Source organism: Canis lupus, chromosome 26 (assembly GCF_003254725.2).
Source record: "Canis lupus dingo isolate Sandy chromosome 26, ASM325472v2, whole genome shotgun sequence".
Taxonomy (NCBI): Eukaryota; Metazoa; Chordata; class Mammalia; order Carnivora; family Canidae; genus Canis; species Canis lupus.
In genome coordinates this window covers 18357501-18375688 of record NC_064268.1, presented here as the reverse complement: position 1 = coordinate 18375688, position 18188 = coordinate 18357501, and the positions used below count along the sequence as shown (strand labels likewise).

Sequence of the window (18188 nt, the reverse complement as noted above, 5' to 3'; positions counted from 1 at the left end):
TTCTCCCAGCTTCTAAAGGATAAATTAATCCTCACAAGAGGATTAAGTGGGACACATACTACAATTATTCTGCAGTGGAGGAAACTACAGCTTGCCCAGGAGCATAATAATAATCTTTACAAGTTGGGACTAGACCCAAATGTCTCTGGTCCACACCCAGCTTCGTAAGCCCTAGAGTGCCCATCGTCCCTATGAGTCCCGAATGAGAATCAGAGCCATTACCCTGATGTCACCTCTGTCCCTGCCTGCCCCCGTGGCTAACTGCAGGGTGGCTGCTTTGCTTACGCTAAGCAAATGTCACTGAGAAGTCAGAATAGGGTCCGCAGCCCTTTTTCCCCAGTAGATGAAAGCATCGTGCGAAGGAAGAACAGCAGACATGATTCAGGGAAACAGGACTCCAGGAGAAGACTTGGCATCAGAGCTCTCCCACCAGCCCTGGGGACGAGCAGGAGGCCTAGGGGGACCACCACCGCAATCACCCTGCCCACTGCCTCCACCACAAGCCATGGGGCGGGACATGATATCTGGTCCTTGTGTACTAAATGGGAATCTGGAGGAGGAGTTCTGTGGGCAGCACAGCCATGCTGGTCAAGCTTCTGGGCAGGCTTCCTATCAACAGCACTGTCATCCGCAGAGTGCCTGCCATGCGGCAGAAGAAGACTGTGCCAGGTACGCAGCTACACCGTGGTGTCCAGCTCCCACAGCTCTGTAGGCCAGGTTTCATTTTTTCCAAATGACAAATGAAGGAAGCCGGTCAAACTCCTGAAACACAGTCTCTAGGGACAACCTTATTTTTAACCAACTCCTTTAGTGGTTCTGGGGCATACTGGGCTTTAAGAAAATAAAATGCAGTGGACTGGGAATCCCTATTCCTGGGCTCTCATTTATGTGCTACCACACGTTTGTTCTGATATTCACTTACAGGGCTCTGTTCATCTTCAACAGCCAAATATCTGCAGGCAGAGGAGTACCATGTGAAGCCAAGCCTGCCCAAGTGTCGATAAAGGTAAAAATAATCAACCGCTTTAAGGAATGGGTCTATGTTCGGGTGGCTTGGGTGTGTGCTAAGTCACTCAGAAACACAATTCCTTGAAAAACAGAAATGTGAGGTTTAGAAACACACCACAGAATAATATACTACTGCCCGATTCCCAACTCTGGCTATACATCTGAAGAACGTATAATACTTCTAAAACAAAAAACAAACAAACAAACAAAAATACTTCTAAAACAGTCATGCCCAGGTCCAGCCTCGGCCGATTCTAATGCAAAACGTCTGAAGTAAGTCCAGGCATCTGCTTTTTAAGAAGTTCTGGAAGCTTTGCTCCTGATGCAGAGTTAGAACCCCTGAACTTCATAACAGAAGACACAGAAAACTGGCTTCTGACATAGGTGTCACACAGTATGGTTACAGTAGGGATGCAATCAATGTCTTCTGCTGGTGAAAAATAACACCCATAAAAATGCAGGGCCCTCTCAGAAAGAGAGTAGACACAATTCGGTGCAATGAGGGAAGATCTTGCTGGGTCAAAAAATAATACGCTCCTTGAAGCAGCCAAACAGGTTAGCATATAAATGCACGGGCCCATCTTCTACCAAACCCTTCAGTCACAGGGTCCTGACCACTGAAAGGCAGCCCCACATTATAATACGAAATGACAGTAACAAAACTGACACATCAGCCCTGGGACAGGCTCTGCTGTGGACAAAGCATTCTGGCTAACGTCAGGCACTTGATCTTCATGAAACTCTTCCAGGTAAGGTGAATAGACGTTATCATTCTCATCTTACAGATGAGAAAACAGAAAATTACTAAATGAAATGATTTTAGTATTTCTAATGCTCCATCTCATTCAAAATCAGAGAATTGGAGCCCGAAGCATTAGGCTCTGAAAAGAATCCCAAACTGACAGGACTGTCTGAAATGAACTGAACTACTTCTATGGGGAAATCAACTCTCGATTCACTCAGCCCTGCACAGTGATGGCTGAGGGGACTGTGGTTTGTCTAGCAAATGTGATGACAACTCGGCGGGGGGAGGGAAGCAACGAATGTAAAGTTGTCACCACAGAAAAGCCAATGAATGCTCGTGAGGGGAGTTTCCATTAATTCCATTTAGATGGGGGATCCCTGGGTGGCTCAGCAGTTTAGCACCTGCCTTGGGCTCAGGGCATGATCCTGGAGCCCCATCTAGTCCCATATCGGGCTCTCTGCATGGAGCCTGCTTCTCCCTCTGCCTGTGTCTCTGCCTCTCTCTCTCTCTGTCTCTCATGAATAAGTAAAATCTTAAAAAAAAATAATAATTCCATTTAGATGAACAAATATTTGCTGGTCAGTGCTAAGTCCTGGGAATGAGGAAATAAAAGACATGGCTCCTGCCTTGGAGCGACATAACATTCCAGGGGGTCAGACAGATGTAGGATAATAACTGTAATGTGATGCAGCAGGTTCCACAGAAGAGGGTTATATAGGGCGCTGCACACGCATGCACATATGCACAAATGCATATACACGGGATGGGCGCCCAGCACAGCCTGGGTTTCTAAGATCTCTCTGGAAAAAACAACACCAAGCTGGGCAAGGATCAGTGAACGCAGAAGAGGGGAGTGGGGAGCAGGAGAGTAGGGAGTTATGTTAGACATACCCCATAACGAACAGAGAAGATTTGGTCTCTGTTGTAAAAGGCCCCACTGTGAATTCATAAATGTCTGTTCTGGTTTACAAGTCAGTTCCGTGTGAGTTTAGTTAGCATAAGTTGGTTTCTCAGAACTTGACCATCCCTAAGTATACTAATAACATTCAAGTTTCAGAATATGCAAAGTTAAGAACCTAACCTTGGGCCTAAAGTTGAGCCATCACCCCGTCAACATAAGTTCTCAGCACCCAAATGCTCAGTACGCCAATAGTACTCAATGAATGTTGTTTTAAACAAACAGATAAAATGTTAATGATACCTTTAACCTGAATGGTGCTCTACAGTTTTCAGAGAGCTTGCCCCTCCATTTTTTTTTTCACTTAATTCTTACAATTTCATTCTTCTCCTGAAGGAATCAAGACGGAGAAGGGGGATGACTTGTCTACGGTCACATGTCTACAAAGCGGCAGAACTGGACCGAGAAGCTCCACGTTTGGCACCCCTGCTGCAGGATGCCCGGGTCAGAGGGCATGACGGCCTAACCTGTGGCACCAGAAACGGTGGGCAAAGCTGGGTGGATATAGCTCTGCCTCAAAACCCCTATTGGTGGGGGTCTGCATGGATTCAGACTCCACTCCCAGCAAAGCAGAGTATGAAGACGGAAAGATGGAAGACTTGCTATTTGCTCTCCCTCAAGTCCTTTTGAACTCATGTTCAAAAGTCACCAAGACCCCAGAGTTATGCCAAGGCCCTGTCCTTCTTCACTTATGCCTCACAGTGCCCCTGGCACGGCCCTGTCCCAAATACCATTCTTCAGAGCACAGGGAAACAAGTAACCCATCTGAACACCTACCGGCCAGAGCTCTCCAAATGCTCTCCTACACTCATAATGCTGAGGACAGGGAAATTCCAGCTCTGCAGGGCATTCTACTTAGGGAACGGGGTCACAGGCAAGAAATGCTGGCAGGGCTCGGTACAAATGTCTCTGCTGCTGGGGCATGTATTGTTTGGCTAGAAGGCGTAGGCTTTTCTCACAGAGAAGGAATGTCCATAAGTATTTCAAACTGTAAGAGACATTCTCCGAAGCCAGCTACACAGCTCTCCTTCATATCAACGGGTAGGAGCAAGCAGCTCCTACCAGGAATATGCCAGAAAGTTCGCAGAAGCAGGATTTTGCCCCTGCCCTGTGTACGAAAGACTGCAAATGATGTGCCTGGAGTTGGCTCTCCAAACCTTCAGATGCTTCCTTCATGCCCCACATCCTTGCCCCGCCCAAGAGCCCTCAGGCCCCCTTGCCCTTAGAAGCTCCTACTAGTGCTATCATCCTCTGAACATCTGGGATACCAGGATCTAAGCCCCCTTAGGAGGGCAGAAGCCACAAAGGCTGCATTGTGCTGGAAATGCAGTGGCAGCAAAGACAACATAGCCAGCCAGAAATAACAGGCACATGGAGGAAATGTTTTTGAAACAACGCAAAAATTCCAAGGACAGATAATCTCAATGGTCCCAGGTCCTTCGCCCATTCTTTTTGGTATGCAGCCCCATCCCACATTCACTGGGTGCTGAGTCCTAAACTTACCAGCGGTCCCTAAACTTCCTCTCCGGTCCCTCAGTCATCACTCTAGCTCGGGCCCTGCTTGTCCCGGGGAGCCACAAAACACCCACCTCACCCCTGGGCCCCTGCTGCACGCCTGGCTCTATGCTGGGTTCTCAGAACGTCCCTGCAATGGAGTGGGACACACTCTCTACCTGCACTGTCCCAGAGAGGAGCCACCAGCCACAGGCGCCTCCTGAACGCTTACAGTGTGGTGAGTGTGACTGATTAACTGAATTTGTCATTTTATTCTTCTAATGCAATTCAAGTTTAATGAGCTGCAAGCGGCAAGCAGCTCTAGTGGAGACGGCAGAGGTTCAAGAGCTCTCCGCCTGCTGAGAGTCAGGGCAGGGACCTCTGGCCTCTAATCCACCGTACAGGTCCTAACCACAGCTCCTGTGAGGCCATTCCCAGCTCCAGAACTTTCAACGACACATTATGTGTAGAGTCCAACCTGCTTCTGCTAGCTTTCTCTGGTAGCTACGGTCAGCCATTATATGTTGCTAACCTCAGTTTCATTCAGCTGACGCTCTCTGACCTCAAGGCACTCATAAAAAAATCAGAAAAAGTGATTTATAATAAAAACCTTCCTCGTACTAGCTTGTACACGGTTCCTCCCATACTCCACACGTTCTCTGCTTTCTCTCTGTGCGGTCGTCTTCATCAAATCTTCTACCCTGGCCTCAGCTCACTGCTTTCTTTCTCTCCTGTCTGCCTCCCCACCTCGTGCCCACCTGCCAGCGTTCACACCTTCTCTGGGAAGCCCTCCCTTGCCTCCCCAGCTGCCAGCTGTGGCTCTTCCTTTTTAACATCTGATAGCACCTTCTCTCTTCTTGCAGGTAAGGAAGCTGGGGCTTAGAGCTTAAGTCAATTGTCCAAGGTCATATACCTAAGAAGTGACAGGAACCTGAGGCCCCTGGTTCCCTACCTATGTTTCCAGACATACTTACTACTAACTTATGGTGCAGTTATCCTCACGTCAGTGTATCTGAACTTCACAGTGGGACTACAGGGCCAGAACACATGTAATTTTCTAAAGCTCCTTCCTCACCTGACATACAGTAGATTCTAAGTAAATACTCACAAACAAACTCACCGAGCTGGCTTCCTTTTCAGTCTCAAAGCACCACATGACTAACTCTCCTTGGTAATCTCTGAGCACCCGGGGCTCAGAGTGCTCACCACCCACAGGATGCACTAGCCACCTAAGACTCACCACGTAAAGGCTCTAAGTAGAGATACAGTCACCTGGTGGTCAGGTCCTCTGGGCAACCAAGGGCATTGAACAACACAACTGAGTTCTCCACCTCACCATGAGTGTCTTGACAACTAGGATGAGGACTTCTCCATCTGGGGATTTCCAAGGGCCCAAAAGGCAGTGTGCACTCAATGAGTGTAATGCTAACAGTGAACATCTTCGCTGACTGTCATGTTAAGCAATTTATATGTATTAAGAACCTAGTTCTTGGTGTCTATCTCTGAGGGAAACAGAGCCTCAGAGACGTTGAGTTGCTTACTCATGTTCACATGGCCCAAAGTGCAAGAGTAGGACTCTGACGTACTGGACCTCAGAAAAGCATCATTAAAAATGCTGACTTCTCTTCTCCAGTAATTCAGACTCAAAACCATTTGGAGGATAGAGCCAGGCAGGCATCTGAGTCGGGAGGGGTGTGGTGAGAAGAGCTGGAATGATATCTAAGCAGAGGAGAGGTGGTTGCAGAGACGGGAAGCTGGTTAGAGCCAGGGAGACCCGTCAAACGAGCAAATGTATTAGGGACAATTTGGAAATACGTTTCTGATGGTCAGAGAAGGGAGCTACAAATATATAGGGAGAGAAAATGAGAAGGAACCATGAGATGTTGGATCAGAGGAACGTAGCAGTCCAAACCCATGGTTCCCAAAATTATTTAGAAACTAGAGATGCAGCTGTGTGTGTGCACATGTGCACATATATACATATATTTCCTAATTCTGCCCACTAAGAGGGCCGGAGTGGGGGAACACTCCCACAGTAATAAGCACACCTTCTAAATTCCATTCTCCACTATACAGAATCAGGGCCCCTTGAACAAAAGACTGATTCCAGGCATGGGGCACAGAAAGTACGAGCTGAGGTCTGGAACATCTGGTGTCTGAAAGCAAGGCTGTGCTGAAGGATGGCAGGGACATGTCAGGGGTCACAGAAGCCAGCTTAAATGTGACCCTAGTGACCAAGTCAGAGACTTTGAAGTCAATGATACAACCAATGGATTATAAACCATGGAGTAAAACAGACAAACATGAGTCTCTGCAGATATAAATAAACGTGGGGGATGGGACTAACATCATTTCTAAGTATCGCCCTCAAGAAATACCTCTGAATGATAAAGTGGAAAAGAATAATCATATAGTAAAGAAGCCACACAAAACTCACCATGATGCCAGAGTGAACGTCACCAGAAACTGGACAAAATGAAATCATGTGCCACCCAGTGAGACTCAAGAAATACACAGTATTGCTTCTGTGCTATTCTTGCCAAAGATACACCACCCAAATCTAATCTCCAGAGAATACCACGCAAAGCTAAACTGAGAGACATTCTACAAAATGATAGGCCTATCCCCTGCATAAGTATCCCGTTCATTAGACTTGAAGAAAGATGGGGGAAATGCGCTAGAATGAAGGACATACAGGACACCTACAAGCAACATGCAATCCTGAACTGGACCCTTCTATTACAAAGGAGGTTATTGAGTCAAATGGCAGACCTTGAGGGTGGGATGGTGGTAATGAGTCAGGGTCAAGGGCCAATGGTCTGCTTTGTAGGTCTTTGCCTGTATGCAAAAGGGTGACGACAGGCATCAGGCCGGCAACTTGACTCTCAAATGGTTCAGAAAAAAGTTTTGTGCTGTCTTTGCTCTACATTTTACAAACTTTCCTGTAAGTTTTATATTGTTTCAAAATCTAAAAAATTTTGGGGACAATGTCCAGTTGGTTGGATTTTGGGAAAACACTACTTGTAACTTTTATTAGCAGATGATAAAAACTTTTCAGACTACTTTATCAGTCATTGCCACTGGCATACTTCACAGCTTTCCTCTTCAATCTTTTGGAGACTTTTTTACCCTCACCAGTGGAGATCTCTACCAGTCTTAGAATGCTTTTCCCTCTCTGCATTTCCCGGGATGGAGATAGCCTTGCTTTGTGCATGAGGCAGTAGCGAATGATGGGAAACTGCTCTGCTGGCTCCTCCTGGTCTCTGTGTACTCCAGAGTTTGAGGGCTTCGTGCACACACAGCCCTGACCCATGTAAAACCTAATTTTAGCATTTTCCTGCTTGAGACCATACTTCTGAAACAGCAGCAGGAGGCCAACCTGCCCATGCGAGCCTCCCATTGTGAAGGGCACATGAAGTCAGGATGCTACAGGCCTGCAGGATGTGACTCAGCATCCTGTTTTCAATGTTTGGGGCGGCCAGCAGCTTTGGCACTGAGTATTGCCGCTGACCTCACCTCTCCAGACCACAAATACCCAGGTTAATTGGTGGGCCGGGCCCGTAACATCAGCTCCCTCTGTAGGCCTCAGGGCTAAATCCAAGACAACCTGCTTATCCACCCAACCACATTAGGTCTTCTTATGAACACCCAGAAGTGTCCATTAGGAAGAGTTCTTCAGAGGAACTGACTTGGTAGTATTTTAAGGAATAGCAGGAATCACACAGCTGATCTTGTTTCTCTCTTTGTTTTGACTACTAGGAAGCTCAAACTCACATCTGGTGCCACGGTCTGCTAACTGTACCAAGGATATGCTGTGCATTGCACAGCTTCATCTTATTTTCCTCTACTTTCCTGGCTTCATCTTATTTTCCTCTACTTTCCCTATGTCCCACTTTTCTCATTAATTTTAAATTATATTTGTTTTCTAAGAATTTTATAAGGTGCTTCAAATCCCCTTTGGACAAAACTATGGCAGACACAGCATACGCACATTGCTTATGGTGGGTGAGGACTTTTTTTTTTTTATTTAACAAAGAACATCCAGCCTTCATCACAGAACCCAATATATACACACTAAATATCTATATGTTGGTTGAATTGATAAATAAAGCAAATAATTCAAAAGCTGCCTCCAGGGCAGCCCGGGTAGCTCAGCGGTTTAGTGCCACCTTCAGCCCAGGGCCTGATCCTGGAGACCCAGGATTGAGTTCCACGTTGGGCTCCCTGCATGGAGCCTGCTTCTCCCTCTGCCTGTGTCTCTGCCTCTCTCTCTCTCTCTCTCTCTGTGTCTCTCATGAATAAATAAAATCTTAAAAAAATAAAATAAAAATAAAATAAAATAAAAAAAGCTGCCTCCATTACCAGGCTGCCTCACAAGAGACACTTCTCCCTCCCACCCTACAAGATGGGATTGGCACAGGGGTGCCGGAGGCCTAGAGCCGGCTCCTTAGGGAGCCCTCCTGCTTCATGGTTCAATGCCTCAACCCCAACCTAAAGAGCCACTCCCAAACTTCCACCTGCAACAGACCAGGCACAGGACAGATGGGCTTGAACATATGGGAAATGACAAGTGATATCCAGAGGGGGCAGCTGGCCTGGCCCTCTCCAAACCACATCCCACCTTGTGGGAATTTCGGCTAGGCCCAGATTTGGGGAAACACACCTCAAGAACTCTTGCCAAACACCTGCCAAGACCTGACTGTGAGTTAACTCCTGCCAGGGCAGGGTGGCCTCCAGCAGCGAAAGCATCAGACATTCTCTAACATAGAACTGCTTCTTTGAAGTAAAATCTTCTTAAAAATAACTTCAAAGTAGCCATTAAAAACCAAATCTGTAAAAAAAAAAAAAAAAAAAACAAATCTGTAAAAATAAAGGCACACAAGATACAATCACAAGATATGATGCTCCCCAGATAAAGGTCTGGTACAAGGTTCAGTAGAACTTGGGAGGGAAAGAGGTCACACATTGGTGGTTTCTCCTCTCGAATTCCACTTGGTTGACCTTTTGGTCTTTTGTGGTGGAACTGGGAATCTCTGGAGGGGAAGGTCAGGACAGGCAGCTGCAGGAACTGGCACTCACTACCATCAATGAAAATAACAGCTAAAAAAACCCCAAACAAACAGCTACCATGTGTCTAGCAGTATCAGCAAGGACTCTGCACATGCAGTTAAGACTCTCCCTAAGGTCCCTAAGAGTGAGAAAGACTTTTCCTTAGTTTCGGGGAGGGCAGGTGGCTGTCCCCAGACCATAGTCACACAGGCAGCCAGGTGCCAAGGGCCGTACCCTGACCTGGAGGCCCTGATCCAGCTGGGCACAGGCCTGCGTGTTAGCCCTCTGTGATTTACATGACAGCCTGCCATCTTCCTCCGATTCTGGGGGTGCAGTGGGCGGGCCAGCTGGCTTCCCCAATGGTGCACTACCTCCCGCATGAGATTTGTCATGGTACTGACCCCACCCCACAGTGGGACTCACAATCATGCCCCAACCCAACCCAATCACTTGCTTGCCTTGAAAATGGCTCCTCCTGACTCTGATTAATCCTCTTTTGATTAATCCTGTTTTCTTATTGCAGTCTTCCTTGAAGCAGAACGACTTGTTTTGGATATTCTCCTAGTCTTAGGAATTTTCTAATAAGCTGTCCAAATCCAGAGGTCTGACCACAGTACAATGTGCGCCAAAGGCAAGTTCCAAGGCTGGAGTCTTTTCTTTCTAGCCGGCTTCTGACAGCGAAGCGTGGCTGGCCTAGGGCTCTGCTGAGAAGTAGATGAGTCTGAGCAAAGGGTCCACTTCCTCCCAGAGGCCACACCATTGTTCTCCATATCAGGGTCAGACCATAACCCTGACCTGACTAGATACCCTACAAATATATGACCTTGACCTCAGTGTTGAAATAAAAGAGAAAGACTGGGCAATCTGTTAAAATCGACAGGGAAGGAAAAGAAGTACACTGTAACATAGTACAAGATGGATGGGTCTGAGGACTCTCATTTTCAGATTTGGGAGCCACCATCTCATCTTATCTCCACTTGACAAAGGAGTAAGTGGAGGCCCAGAAATGTCTAGTAACCTGTCTAAGGTTGCACAACAAATGATACCTCTCAGGACAGAACCTAGCTTTTCTGACTCTTTCTCACAGCTTTGTTCCACTTACCACAAGGGTGACTGCTGGTACCAGTGTCAACCATAAAGCAAGACTGGCTGGCTCAAGCATTCCCGGTGTGTACACATGCTCTCCTGATGCACTCAGTGCATGAGGAGACCAGGGCCCCATGGCATTCTTCTGAAGCCTAAGTACTGTATTTTGAAAGCTTAATGAACCTACTAGACTCTGAGCAAAATTCAAGTTAACCTTAATAATAAGTTTAATTAAGTTCCAACAGAATCAAATTAACTTTCCCTCTGTCCTTATTTGTCCTCACTCAAGGAGGAGTTTTTCTAACAATAAATTTAACATGTCCCAAAGAAAAATTCTTTTTCTTTTAAAAATTTATTTATTCATGAGAGACACACAGAGAGAGAGAGGCAGAGACACAGGCAGAGGGAGAAGCAGGCTCCATGCAGGCAGCTCGATGTGGAACTCGATCCTGGATCCCAGGATCACACCCTGAGCCGAAGGCTGACACTCAACCGCTGAGCCACCCAGGTGTCCCTCAAAGGAAAATTCTGATTTGAAAATCAAATGTCCCAACACACCATGAAGAACACCTGAGTTAGGGATCCCTGGGTGGCGCAGCGGTTTAGCGCCTGCCTTTGGCCCAGGGCGCGATCCTAGAGACCCGGGATCGAATCCCACGTCGGGCTCCTGGTGCATGGAGCCTGCTTCTCCCTCTGTCTGTGTCTCTGCCTCTCTCTCTCTCTGTGACTATCATAAATAATTAAAAAAAAAAAAAAAAAAAAAAAAGAACACCTGAGTTAAACTGAATGGAACAAATCTTAAAAAAAAAAAAAAAAGAGGGACGCCTGGGTGGCTCCGTGTCTCTGCCTTCAAAACCTGTCCTCACCCCCCAAATTCAAGAGCCGTTTCTACTAGCCCTTCTGCCCATGGCTCAGAGCTCTCACCAGGAGCCAGAGAGGAAGGAGTACACCCATTCTTGCTGCTTGGACCCTAGCGGTCCCACCGTAAGCTGTGTGCTTATTAGCAAGTTGCAGGACACCCCCCCTACCCCAAACCCCACTAAGAGAGAGAATGGTAGTATATCCCCTTTCCCCAGTAGTCACTGGGCAAGCACCTGGGGGGATGACAGTATCAGCTCCTGTTTACCGTGTGCAGGCACCTGGTTTGGAACCTTGCTCATAGGACCTTGAGCCTCTACCACTTTGTACTGCATGAAATCAGGCCAGGTAACGTCTCCAAAGCTCACTCTTCTAATCCAGAGGAGGGGAATCAAGATGTTGCCTTCCTTACAGGATGCCTGCGTGGGTTAAATGAAATGACTCACGTTTGGCGACTCACAGAACAGAGTGTGTTTGTAGGTTCCCTTCCAGATTTTCCATCTCCATTTTACTTTCTCCCCCTAGCACTTACTAAGACGCTATTAACATATTTGTTCATCTCCCTTACTGCCTTGTCTCCCCCACAGCATGTCAGCCATGTGGGCAGAGATCTGCCTTGTTTGCCGCTAGATTCCCAGCCCCTAGAACAATGGCTGGTGCATAGTAGGTGCCCAGTAAGTATCTGTTGAATAAATGGCTCATACACAGACAGGTAAGGACAGGGGGTACTGCAACTTCTGTGCGCCTGTTGCCAAACTGCCGGGGGAAGTGGAAGGAAGGTTCTCTGTCCTTAGCATTCTGTATGTCATCCAAAAGCACTTTTGAGTTCTTCCACGTGAAAAAGAACACAGAAAAGTCGATGGCCCATCCAGTGTGTGCCAGGTGCTGTGAGGGTTGAGGCCAAGAAGGACCGGGGCTCATGCTTAGTTAGCTCTGCTTGTACCATCTTGAAATTCCTAACCATTTTTTAACAAAGGCCTCCATAATTTTCATTCTATACGGGCCCCACAAATTATGCAGCTAGCTCTGCTAGTGGGGGACATTTAGATACTTGGATCAGTGCAGGTGGTATTTCAGAGGACAAAATATTCAAAGTGGGGGTGAATCCAAGAGATGCCAAACCTGAAAGTGAGAAAAAGTGTGTGGGCGCTGAGCAGAAAGAATGTGGCATTCACTGGTGTGATGGTCAAACCCTGAGGGATCACTGGTACTCCAGTCCTCTTCCCTTGAGGACCAAACATCTTCCAGTTGACATCACCTTTATGTAATGTACCCACAGGCTGGGGCATCTCAAGAACTCCCACAGGTTGAGGCAACTGGGCCGAATTCTGAGATGGCCCAAGATCCCTGTCCCGGTTGCAGGTACCCTGGGTGAGCCCTTATCCTGAGTGTGGTGAGACCAGGGAATAGGACAGGACAGTTGCTCCCTTCAGATTACACTGTACGGTAAAGGGGACAGGACGGTCACTCCTGTGATTGCATTCCATTACAAGATTCCACAGCAGCAGATCCTCCTGCTGGCCTTGAAGAAGCAACCCACAATGACCTCCAAAGCTGCGAGAAAAGGAATTCAGCCAAGAATGACCTAAGCCTGGATGAGAACCAGAAGCTCAGATAAGACCCTAGCCGTGGCCAACACCTTGACTACACCCATGTGAGACCCCAATCAGAGGACCCAGCTAAACCATGTCCAGATTCCTGACCCTGGCAACTGTGAGATGATAACCAGAAATTGTTTTGGACTGCTAGGTTTAGGGTAACTTGTTACCCCAAACAGCAATTGCTAACCAATACAGTGATCTGGTACATAGCTGGGATGCAAGGGATGCTTGATGCCCCCTGGCAGGACTTACCTGGACAGATTATCACCAGAGCTAAAAACTCCAGACTAAGAAACCATTGGTTGAGAAAGGCAGAGAGGAACCCCAAGAGTGGACAGGCATAACAGATGGGGTGCTGAATGGAGCAGGGGAAGCAGGGTCTACAGAGCAAGTACACACCCACGTCCACCCCACCCCAATGCTGTGGGGGAGGGACGTAAGGCACAACCACATTTCAGGCAGTTATAAGGAAAGTAGGTCCTCCAGGGAGAATTCAAGGTCAAGATCCAAAGGGGAAGGGAGCATGGAGGGAAAGGCAGAGGCGCAGGGAGTTTACAGTTTACCCCCGGACACCAGATAAAACAGAGAAGACAAAGTCCTGCCGCCTTGGCCCGAATGTTTGCTTGGGTAGGCAAGAAAAAAAATTAAAAGAACTCTAATGAACATTTTCATACGCTTGACTTGGAAACTCTAGATGGAAACAACAACAACAAAAAACATTCACTCCTGATCCACCCTCTGGAAACCACACAACCATATTCACTCCCCAGGGCCCTGCCTGGCACACAAGCACTTACGTCTCATGCCAGCCTGGGGCAGCTCCCAGGATGGCAAGGGAGCCAGGAGCTGCTGCCAGCAAAGCCATCTGCTCACCAATTCCCACAGTCTGAACGGCACAGCTTCCAGAAGGGTACTGCTGGAGACCGGCGACAGTCTGTGCATACGGAGGGCAGGGGAAAGGACACAGGGAACTAGGTCTCTGTTGCTCTCCATCAGTCAGCTTCGTTCTGGTCACGAGGTGATCTGCTCCTGAGGTGTTTCCTGGAAGGCCCTCAGAGAAACTGTCTGCATTATAACCCTGATTCGCAGACAGTGCCTTCCTACTTGCATCTTACAAGGATGCTGCTGGTACAAGGACCAGGGCTGCTGCAGGTCACACAGGGGCCCAGCAGGACACAGCAGACACCACACCCACAGGAAGTCAAGGTCTGTAAGTCTGGGCTATGGACTAACACTAACGCGGTCATCTTATGACGACCAGACGTCGGCGATGGTTCTTCTGGTCTTTTGTAAGCCTGGCTCTGTGTGAGGAGCTCCGGCCCAGCTACTCTGCGGCCCTAAATGGTCCTAGTCGTATCCATTTTGCCAATGGAATGAAAAAGACCTTCAGAAGGGCAGTAAGTCACAGAGGTCAGCCGCTAGGGGAGGAGCCAGATCTTGAACCTATGTCTGCCTGGCCCCAAATCCCACGCTGTCTCCTCGGCACCTCACTCTTTCCCATATGGATATGCAACTGACTGCAGGGCCAGAACAAAGTCACCATACTGAAAGTGTTGAAATGTCATGCACAGACAGAGAACTAAGGCCCAGACCCCAAGGGAAGCACCACCAATGTGAGGGCTGAGAGCACATGTAGGTGCCATGCAAGGCAGGTGTGGAACCTGGCCCACAAAGATGATCTAAGAGCTACTCTCCAGACAGAGGGAAGTCACAAATGCTGGGGGTGGACTGCTGTGCTGGCTGTGAGCACCGGGGCCAATGGAAAATGAACCTGGCTTCAAGAAAGAGCATGGCCCAGAAGTGGGATTAGAACACAGCATGTGCAAGAGCTGGGGGGAGGGCAGCAACAGGGGGCAAGGTAGAAAGCAGGAAAGATGGAACCACAGCAAGAAGCACAGGGGTGCTTCAAGACTGCATCCATCTGACTGCGGGGAAGAAAACCTGGCCAGGAAGCAGGGGTGGATGGGATGACGGCCTGACACAGAACACAGGAGGTATGGGGACCTGAGCAATGGTGCCACCAGGGGGAGGTGGGAAAGAAGAGCAACTGAGACACAGAAGATCCACCCATGTGACTCGGCCATTTCCTGGCTACTGCTGAGTCGATGAGAACTCCTTGGATGAGCCAAAATATGAAAAGTTTCAATTAAGGGTAGAGACAGAAGGGAGAGAAGAGAGGAATATCCTGTTAGCCCCAGATTTTCTGCCTGCCGGCAACTCTTCAGAACCAATGAGAAGCACAGAGAAACCCCCTTTCTCCCAGGCAAGGAAATGCAATGGACTATTCCATTATTTCTTCTTCTAGAAGCCTGGACAGCTGAGGCTTGCAAACACAAATGAACACACAGATGTGAATGAGTTTCAATCAAAGTTTAACCAGAACACCAGAATTTCTCCAGTGTGGCTACAAGGGTTAGAAAGCCAGATGGTATCATCTTGCCTACAAATGGGGAGTAAATGTCAAGGTGGGGGAAAAGGGACTGAGAAGGGAACCAAGTAGGACGAGCTCAGAGCCCAGGGTCTCCCAGGGCTCACAAGGGCATGGGAGGCCTGCAGGAGGTGGTAACAAGGGAGTCCTGTGGTCAGCACACATGGGGGAGGGGGGGACCATCCCAAGTTAGCGGGGGGTACTTGATCCAGGCCCCAGCACTCCCTCCGACCACCTAGTAACTCAGGCAAGTTCCCTCACCTGGACACTGGGACAGCGGATTCCACTGAACCACTGCACTGGTCTTCAGTAAGGCTGGCAGGGGGTGGGGTTGGGAGGGGGGTAAAATCCCATGGCAAACTCAGGTGTTGGAGCAGAAGCCTAGCTTGAAATTTAGTACCTGCCATGTGCAACATTGGGTGTCAGGTCCCTCCGCTGTAAGCTGGGAAAAACTCCCTCCTAGTGCTGTTGAGAGGATTAAATATGGCAATATACAGAGCTGACTTCCGTTCCCTTTGTGAAGTCCTCTCCAGCTCCAAATCATGCAGAGAAAGGGGCCTTTTCTTAGCCGCAAGGGCACACACGTTTTCACATCACTGCTATTTTGAGTTATTAATTGAAATAATTTGGGACACCCGGGTGGCTCAGTGGTTGAGTGTCTGCCTTCGGCTCAGGTCGTGATCCTGGGGTCCTGGGATCAAGTGCTATGCTGCATCAGGCTCCTAGCAGGGAGCCTGCTGCTTCTTCTGCCTCTCTCTGTGGGTCTCTCATGAATAAATAAATAAAATCTTTTTTAAAAAAATTGAAACAACTCAAAACAGTATGCTGTCAGTTAACTAAGGGCAATTTGAAAAAAAAAAAAAAAAAAGTTATTTGCCCCAAAGACAATGTGAGAGAGCTGAATACTATCTCCTGGGCAAGAGCCTTGAAAGGGGAGGGCTCAGGGATAGAAGAAACTCCCACTCCAGGTGAGCACTGGCAGGAGGCTTGGGGCAGGAGATACATCTACGGACATAGTCCCTAACATGGCCACCACAGCAGTCAGCAAGCCCTTCTTCCAGCACTTCCTCCCCCAAATAACCTCCACAAAACAGACTTCCACTTCTCCTTTCTGCCTCCACCCAGAGAGCCAAGCACAAAAGAGTCTAATCTACAACACGGCCCATCACTGCCCCCACTTGGGAGTTCGGGGTCTAGGTCTTTGAGACCTGACCTAGACCCCGAACAACCAACACCCCAGCCATCGAAATAAGATCTCTCTGATGTCTGCAGGCTGTTATTTCCTTTCACATATACTCTTTAGACACAACATATGCCACAATAAAAGTGAGCGTTCTCCCTCCTTTCACTCAAAGGCACAGGACCTTCAGAGACATGTGAGTTTAACCCGAAGAACATCCTGCTCTTGGTAATGAATGGTGGACCCCGTTTCCTTTTTTTTCTTTTTAAGATTTTATTTTATGTATGTATGTATGTATGTATGTATGTATGAGAGACACAGTGAGAGAGGCAGAGACATAGAGGGAGAAGCAGGCTCCCTACAGGGAGCCCGATGTGGGACACAATCCCTGGCCCCGGGATCATGCCCCAGCTAAAAGCAGATGCTCAACCACTAAGCCACCCAGGCTGGGGACCTGGACCCCAGTTTCTGAACACACATTCCTTTTCCCAATTGGTTTTCCCCCTCCTCACCAGATGAAACTCTTTTTTCCTCAAAGAACAATATCCTTGAAACTCTATTTACTTTTTTAGACTCTAAGAGCCTGAGACTGGAGCCTTAGTGTAGAATATGTTATATAATAAGAATACCTTATATAATGGGAGTGCTAAATCTTTTGTAAACAAAATACCCAAAAGAAGGCCTTTATTTTTGGCAGGAAAAAATAAAAACGCCTTTGGGGTCTACCAGCAGCTGAGAACTACAGCCTGAGGATTTTTTTTTAAAAGAGCCTACAGAAAGATTTCTCACAAGCACAAAAAAATGCACCTTGAATTAAACTTTGGAGGTGGGCTGTCTGTTTCAAATCAGCAATGTGCTTACCCCAGAAGGAACATCTTACCAAAAGCAGGATGGAGAAGCAGCAGCATATTACAAAGAGTTTTTTTTTTTTTTTTTTTTTTTAAGCAGAAGTAAAATCTGGAAGTATCTAAAAGATGCTCAAAATGGTACAGCAAGAAGGGTGGTGGAATTCTGGCAATGATGTTCCTTTTCAAGCTGTTGTAATACAACGCTATGAAAGCTATTTATACTTAAATACAGTCACAAATGTTTAAAGCACTACCTTTGTAGTACATGCTCTCAGTATAACTTTGAAAGCTCTAAACTGAGGGACGCCTGGGTGGCTTGGCGATTAAGTGTGATCCTGGGATCCAGATCGAGGAGTCCCGCATTGGGCTCCCCACAGGGCGCCTGCTTCTCCCTCTGCCTGTGTCTCTGCCCCGCTCCCTCTCTGTCTCTCATGAATAAATGAATAAAACCTTTTTAAATAAATAAATAAAGTTCTAAACTGAAAATGCTGGTGTCTTCTCTTGTGAAGGTTCTCCTTTCTGGAAGGGAAAAAGAATATTCCAACCTGACTGGAAGAAAGACTTAGAAAGGAAAATGAAGTCAGCTTACCTGAGGTTTACCTTTCGCTCTTCATCGCTGCCAGCCTCCAACTACAGAGAAAGAAAGAGAATGTCACACCACAGACGCCACTAGCAACAAGTCTCACATTTTCTACTCTGATGTCTGAAAAAGATACAGATGTCCAGGAAACCTGGCTGTGTCAACACGGTCGCACCCTTTCCTCAGCAACCCCGTTCTGCTGTCCCTCTAAGAAGTTCCCATGGAGGAATTTTCAGGTTTCCCAACATTTGCCCACATTCCTTCCAAAGTGTTGTACGTTAATTCCTGTTGATGGGACACTCCTATCTGGCACTGCTCCTCAACAGGCTCTTCTCAACTTTCCCGGGTTGTTT

At 47.6% G+C, this 18188-nt stretch overlaps 1 protein-coding gene across 3 annotated transcripts in view; it reads right to left on the bottom strand.

The window, feature by feature from the left end:
- The window catches only part of SSH1 (slingshot protein phosphatase 1), a 62090-nt gene that overhangs the window by 38871 nt on the left and 5031 nt on the right, over nucleotides 1-18188 (bottom strand). For all 3 annotated transcript variants that reach the window (XM_025474305.3, XM_025474306.3, XM_025474307.3), the window contains exon 2: nucleotides 17845-17885. In XM_025474305.3, coding sequence (XP_025330090.3) covers nucleotides 17845-17885 — 41 coding nt within the window. The remainder of the gene's footprint in view (nucleotides 1-17844; nucleotides 17886-18188) is intronic.